General features: G+C 31.5%; 1 protein-coding gene and 1 pseudogene across 1 annotated transcript; one reads left to right on the top strand and one right to left on the bottom strand.

Annotated features, from left to right (window-relative positions):
* Positions 1-1,586: 1,586 nt before the first annotated feature.
* On the bottom strand, positions 1,587-2,239 carry LOC131629087 (uncharacterized). The gene has a single exon (XM_058899890.1). It carries the CDS (start codon positions 2,199-2,201, stop codon positions 1,644-1,646), a length of 558 nt encoding a protein of 185 aa, XP_058755873.1. The 5' UTR covers positions 2,202-2,239; the 3' UTR covers positions 1,587-1,643.
* Positions 2,240-2,290: 51 nt separating this feature from the next.
* Positions 2,291-4,497, top strand: LOC131629074 (uncharacterized; annotated as a pseudogene).
* Positions 4,498-7,688: the final 3,191 nt, after the last annotated feature.

The raw sequence follows: 7,688 nt of genomic DNA, 5'->3' as shown, positions 1-7,688 counted from the left end.
AATAAAATACTATAGTAGTTATAATTTTTATTAAATTAAAAAATAAAAAATAATTTGAAGGTGAAGAATAATTTTATAATAAGTTGATGGAAGGCTTGGAAGCAATAGATAAAAATCACAAAAAAAAAAGTAGAAACATGAAAGAAAATAATATTTTTATAATAATAAAATAAAATTGAGGATATTTTAGTAAATATATTAATTTAATTAATATTAAAACTCATATCCCCTCCCCTCCCCTCCGAATCCCCCCGATTCGGGGGAACGCAAAAAGTGACATTTGGAGGGAATTTGCTCCCCTCCCCTCCCCTCCTCTCCCCTCCTAAAAAATGAACCAAACACGTTTCATTTTAAATATTCCCTCCCCTCCCCTCCCCTCCCCTCGCTCTACCTCGAACCAAACACACCCTAAGAGATGCTTTATAAGTTGTTCAAGAATAAAATTATTGGGAGACAACCATCCCATTATTCATATTTATCCGCTTAAAACTTGCAAATTTTCCGCTTAACATATACATGTATAGATATGAATATCATATTTATCCAACAAAGTTGATTGAATATCATAGTATCCGTTATCGTAAATATTCATTTACATCCTTAATTTCTTCTCACTCCAACTTTATTGTCACGCAAATCCTCTAAAAACTTAGTGATTAAGATAGGATAAATTATCTATATGATCGTAGATTTATGATTCCTTTTTTTTTTTTAATCAAATCTCATGTTATGGAACTCTAAAGAAGAATTTCTTGTTGAAGAATTGAGGCAGAAGGTCCCATACCTTGACTCAACATTTCATGAAGATATATATTTTTTCACGATAACAACAAAATACAACTGATAAAGACGGTTTAATGGTTTCCTCCTGGCAACAAAAATTGCTGATACGCTTCTTTTAGCTATATATGAAAAACGTTAAACTAAATTAATGCTGTCCAACTTTAAGTATAAATGTGCATTTAATTGCTAACGTTTTTTCAGCAACTCAAAATATAGCAACATCCTAAAAATAGCAAAATCATAAACAATAACTTCAATGAAATAGTATTTTATTAACATTAAAATTCAAATTTATCATTCATTCAATTAAAGCATAAATTAGGATTTTTTTTCCATAGTAATAAAAATGATAATAATAAACTGCAATGCAACTGCGACCGAGAGGAGACTGGACTCACTTGATGGTAGAACTGACCCCGAACCGAATTATACCGGTAGTGATAAGAAAAAAAAATAATAATAGTAATAATAATAATAATTAATTACTATGTACTATGTAAAACTTTTTACATTATAAATGCATCACAACCACTCAATTATATTATTTTAAAAAAATAAAAATAAAACACTTTCAACAAATTAACGATTATGATTCATTGACGTTGTAAAATTTCTTTACACTGTAAGTGTATTTTAATTAAATTCATAATAATAATAATATTAATAATATTAATAATATTAATAATAATTAATAATAATAATAATAATAATAATAATAATAATAATAATAATAATAATAATAATAATAATAATAATAATAATAATAATAATAATAATAATACATTTTTTTGGATACCATGAAATTACATTATTGATACATTTTTTAGATGCATGTTCATAGAATCCTTGCTTCCAAAGTACTAAAGATAAATCTTGATATGAGATATGCAATTGCTGACAACATCATGGGAAGTGATATTAACAGAGATATCACATTGGTTAGTAGCCATAGCCTTCATTTTAATTTTAATAAAACTGTGAATAATGACTTTACCAGGAAGTTCAGCTTTTGACATTAATGAAAAGTTCGTCCCATTAACAACAAATTTTGGATTGTTGATCAATTCATCGTACATGATATTTGCATGAGTGGTGACATTAATTCCACCACGTGCTGGAACAAGTTGTGAAGGAATTGGAACAGTACCAACGAGAGCATCTTGATAGGTGATATAGCTAAAGGAATCTATATATTTGAAGTTCCCATAATTTGAATTCTTTATTATAATCAAAACGGGTATAGATATATTTCGAGATATTCCTGGTGTAGTAGGGAGGTCGAAACGTGAAATGCTGAGAATAATATTTGGATCTCTCACTTTGAAAACTGTTAAAAACAAGGCTACATTGATAGTTGAGACAACAATGAGAACTATTGCAGATACACTCAAACATACTTTCAGGTTTCTAGACACCATGTTTTTTTGGGTATGATGAAATGGATTAGAAGAAAATATTGATACCTATCTAAGTTTCATGCATTGCTGTTGATTGTGGATATATGTAAATGTACATGTGGGTCTTTCTTAGGGTACAAGTTAAGGAAACTATATTTAGAAATTTTGAGTTGAAAAAAACAAAATTTAAAGCTTCTTTCACACGATCGACCGACATCGACTTATTCCAATCTTTAAGAAATATGATCCCAATTTATTTTACCCCATTCATAATGTCTTTTTTGTTGGACGATTTATAGGAGGTGAGAAAGGCCCTTACCCCGTCCCACACAGCGTACTATTATCGGCCTTACCATGCACATCTACCTACATAAGCTCGATCAAGAGATAGGAAGGATATGACAAAAATACGATATTCTGAGAATAAGATCGTTTATATTAAGGACTGGTTGTATTGATGACCAAGAAAACTCTAGAGAAGAAGCAAGCTTAAATGCTCCCCAAGACAACAGAGTCATCATTGTGGGTAGGGTCAAGAGCATTCAACGCAAAGCAGCCTTTCATTCCCTTGTTTCGTCGTGGCACACCCCCAAGCCATGCACCCCTCACAGGAGGGAGGGAACAACAACGCCTTTCATTTTTCCCCTTCGTCGACCCTAGCCGCCTTCCTTAACAAACCCTCGAGCCTCCTTTGCGTCGCCTTTTACATGGAAGTTGTTGGCGCCAGGTTGACTCCGAAGATCAAACTTTATGGTAGATAATGCTGCTTTCATAAGAATTTGGCCATGAGAGACCTTATTAAGTACTGCAAAAGAAACGGCTTGCTGATTGAGCTGGACGGGGAGGCGAGACTAGTTATCAAGCAAGAGAGAGGCATGCCCGTAAATGGCCCGCTTCAAAATAAAAATCCATTATATCATAAGGATTTGTTACATGCGATATGGTGACAACTTACTACAAGTGAATCGTGGTTGTCGTAGAGCTTCTCATAGAAATCCAAAAACGTATCACCCACTTCCTACAATCTGGCCTAAACCTCTAGGTAGGCTTTGCAGGATCAACAATAATAATTGCACGAAGTACGATAGAATTCCCTAGTACGTTCATTCGGGAAGTCCCTCTAAAGATGGCTCACATACAATTCTTGCGAGAGCTGGAGAATTGTCTATGGTAAAGCATTGTATCCATATAATTTTTTACCACTTAAGTTCCGCCATCAATTCGATGTTTAGGAACCTAGGGTCTAGGGAATAGTATCCTGATAAAACAGTCGGCGAAGGGGATAAGGGAACGAAGAATTATACTAGACAAGTTTCCACTGGCGAAGAATTTTGGAACAGCTGGAGTAAGAAGTCCCCAAGTAAGCATATTATGGGGGACCAACCATCACATTTGGAAAGGATCAAGGAGGATCTTGTTGTTTCATATCTCAGGTCAGAGCAATTTGCCATCGGACATTCTAGAGGTAGTCACAGGATCGGGCATGAGTGTCTGGAAGTTGTCATTGTATACTCCCACGGGCAAGAAGGCAGCGAAGAATAAGGAAGACTCTCAGGGAATCTATCAATAGAAAATTACCCATACAAATACAAGTTCCTATTAAAAAGATACTCTGAAGGCTTTGAGATCGAACTTTTATTAGCCGGAGAAGACCTTGGCCAATCCACTTGGCCTGCTTGACGAACGTTAGCGACAGAAACATTATAAATTGGTCTGTAGACATCCCAATAAATTATTTGTCCTACTACAATTGTTGTGATAAACTTTACTAAGTACGAACGATTGTAGACCACTAGATCCGCTAGTCTACAATATTCACCATAGCCCACAAGCATAAATCTACAAAACGAAATATAATCCCTAAGTACTCCAAAGACTCAAATATAGTAAATCAAGAAGGTAGTAAGACGCTTGTAGAGTTGCCCAACAACATAGAGCTTGGGAAGCTCAAACCCACTCAAGATCCAAATAATAAGGTGCATTCTAATACTAGTCTAGTCATATTTTCTATTAGTTACAATGTGAATAGATGTTTACTTATGAGATTCATTGAGTAAATTTGTGTGAGTTGTCTGCTATAAGATAACTAGTTTTGGGGCTTTTAAAATAAATTAAAAATCCTATATGGCTTTGATTTTCTATCGCTCATGACTTGGATAGTAGTTGCCTAGGAATGCCTTTGTAGTCTTTTTAATGCTAATGCCTTCTTTCTTCATTCATTTTTTAGTTGCAGCAGCTTCCGCGCCCGAAAGATACAAATGGCCAAGCCAAAGTAATACTAAACAAGCGAGAAAAGCCCTATATATGTTGGACTTGAGACTTTACACACAAGATGGGGGGCTGAATTGTGTTGTTTGGAAAAACTTGGTTTTGAAAACTTTTGGCAAGTTAAATCGGAGTTTAAAAGACATTTTAAAAGTTTAATTTTCCGAAAATAAATAATAGAAAATAAGTTAAGGGAAGAAGAAGAACACGGAGATTTATAGAGGTTCAGTCAAAACAAAAAGGATCTACTCCTCTCTCCGAGATTTGATCTTGACAATTTCTAATAATAATTAAGATCTTTTAGTAGGAAAGACTCGCGAACCCCCTTATACAAGGAAATGGTTATTGACCTTCAACATAAATATTACAAGATGAAAGATATGGGCGTTTAAGACTTTTCTCTCAAATATTGCTGAGAGTGAAGTGGCCAAGATTCCTTCCCAATTACAGATTGAAGCGGTTAGTCTTCTTTCCCCGAAAACAGACCTTATAGCGGTTAGTCTTCAAGTTTCAAAAATCTGAGCTCAATTTTGGTTTAACAAATTAACCAAATAACCTCTAAGATTTGTTGACTACTTCGGATTCATCATCATCACTACCATCGTAATAATCATCAACATCATTTAAAATAATAATTTTGATGGTAGCGACGATAATGAATTCGAATTAGTCAACAAATTGATTCTTTTCAAAATAAACTAGAAGAGAAGGAATTGTTGCTATGAAAAAATTAGGACATTGAACCAAATTCCATATGTTAAAGAGCGAGATATGAATTATGAAATGCATTCAATTCAAAAAAACATTGATTGATCTAAGTTGGTTTTCAAATATAACTTAATTTTTAAACTATTATTTTCCAAATCAATTTAAATGAATGCATGTTCAATGAAAGATTTGTGAAACACGCATTCCATATACGATATAATAAACTCGGCTGGATCTTATATCAATTTACATAAGAAATTAATGTGGCAGGATTCACAAAAACAAAACATTGCTAACTCGCAAGATGGTTTTTTTCTTGTAACTCAGGAATGTTTTGTTCTTATTCTAAGAAACATTTATCAACAACAACATACAACAACATTTATCAACATATATCAACAAAACAACAACAACAACATATCAAGTCATAAAATGTTTCATGAACGTACCTTTTATTGAAAAGATTCGTGGAAAATGAAGATGAAGAAATGACCTACTTGTCTCACAATGAAATGAAGTTGATCTACTTGGTGTTACTATGAAGAAAAAATACAAGGAAAATGAAGCTTCTATAACAGCTTCATAATTCTTGTATTGTTTCTCCATAGCAACACAAACCATTTGTGAATCACACCCAAAGTATGTGCTTTCTTGAGTTAATCTTTTTCATTCATTTTTCCTACAAGTCAAAAAAATGATATATAGTGGGTTAACACAATTAGAGACCAAGTTAACACAAACACGTAGACTAGATAGTCATTTAATATAGTGATGTATGTATCATCTTCAAAACCGAAGTAGAGACATCATACGAAAATCATTTATAAAACTAGTGTCATACATGCAACATATATGGTAACTAGGATCCATTTCAAAAACAAAAATCCAAAAAGAGAGATAACCCAAAAAACAAGAAAATCTTGCCAAATGAAAATCCTTGTCAAGAAGAACTAGTGTCGTACATGGAACAAATATGGTAACTGAGATTCATTTCAAAAATAAAGATCCCAGTAGAGATAACTCAAAAAACACGAAAATCAAGCCAAGTGAAAACCTTTGTAATACCAAATAGAATGGTAAAGAAGACATCGTGTGAAAAATAAATAAAAATAGAAGAACCTATACACAGAAAAATAGAATAAAGCGTATGGATAACACAGAAGAAAGCTTATAAAGAAGAACAAGAAAGATAAAGTGTAAAAATTTGATTATCTTTTAGTATGAGAAGCTTATGAGGACGAGTTTGTTGCAAGTGGAAGAGAGAGATGTTAGGATTTTGTTTTGAGTTTGGCGGCTATTATGTGCTGAAGCTTGATAAATTCGCTTATATATATGTAAAACTTATCACCACAACTGTTAACAAAAATTGTGATAAAATGTAAGAACTATTCACAATGGTTTCTAGTAATAACGTGGTAATAAATATTTTAATTTTAATATATTTATATGAGCATAAGGAAAAACCCTTTTTGTACAGAAAAAAATAAAAACAATAATTGTTGGTGCTCAGAATCGAAGCATGTAACATATCATTTATCACAACGGTTGTTTGTATGGATGATGAAATGGCTTTAATAAAACAACAAAAAATTCAAGCGCGTGAAAATGAGTTATTACTATAGTTGTTTAAACGGTCGTAGTAATATGGTATTACCAAATGTATATTTTGTAGTAGTGGGAGGTTGGATAAGTGGACCTTGTGTTATTGAAAATTTGATTGGCGCGAAACAATATGTCATTGGGCCTTTGGTCGACATATATATATATATATATATATATATATATATATATATATATATATATATATATATATATATATATATATATATATATATATATATATATATATATATATATATATATATATCAAATGAGAATGAGTAAGTTATATGAGAATGTGAGAATTTAATAACAACTATTGAATTTATATTTAATGGTTGAGATTAAAATATATTTCTAAAATTCGATTTATAATTACTTTTTCCTCTTAATAACACATTTTAATCTCAACATTTCTTTTTTAAATCTGATGGTTCTTATTCATTCTCACATTCTAATATAACTTACTCATTCTCACTAGATATGCTCTCATTTTATATATATATATATATATATATATATATATATATATATATATATATATATATATATATATATATATATATATATATATACATACATTGATTTTAAATCATATGGTTATTATTAAAAGTTCTTAGTTCTCATAATAACTAAAGTTCTCATTTGATACGTCTCCTATATATGGAACATATCAAGTGAGAGCATTTTATAGTGAGAGATGAGAGGAACAAATATCAACCATTGGATTCATCAAGAGAGAGAAATTAATAACCACATTAACATTCTCTCTCTTGATGAATCTAATGGTTGATATTTATTTCCCTCATCTCTCATTATAAAATACTCTTATATGATATGCTCCCATATATATATATATATATGATTTGGAGTAAGGTAAAAAAAAATTTACTCTTGGAGTAAATTAGTTCCCACTATATAAAGTGAACGACTCAA

Source organism: Vicia villosa, unplaced genomic scaffold (genome assembly GCF_029867415.1).
Source record: "Vicia villosa cultivar HV-30 ecotype Madison, WI unplaced genomic scaffold, Vvil1.0 ctg.000506F_1_1, whole genome shotgun sequence".
NCBI lineage: Eukaryota > Viridiplantae > Streptophyta > Magnoliopsida > Fabales > Fabaceae > Vicia > Vicia villosa.
Note: the sequence above shows the minus strand (reverse complement) of the source record. Positions and strands in the feature narration are given on the sequence as shown.

Coding starts and splice junctions, on each gene's coding strand:
- LOC131629087 (XM_058899890.1), bottom strand. CDS start 2,201: ATGGTGTCTAGAAACCTGAAAGTATGTTTGAGTGTATCTGCAATAGTT.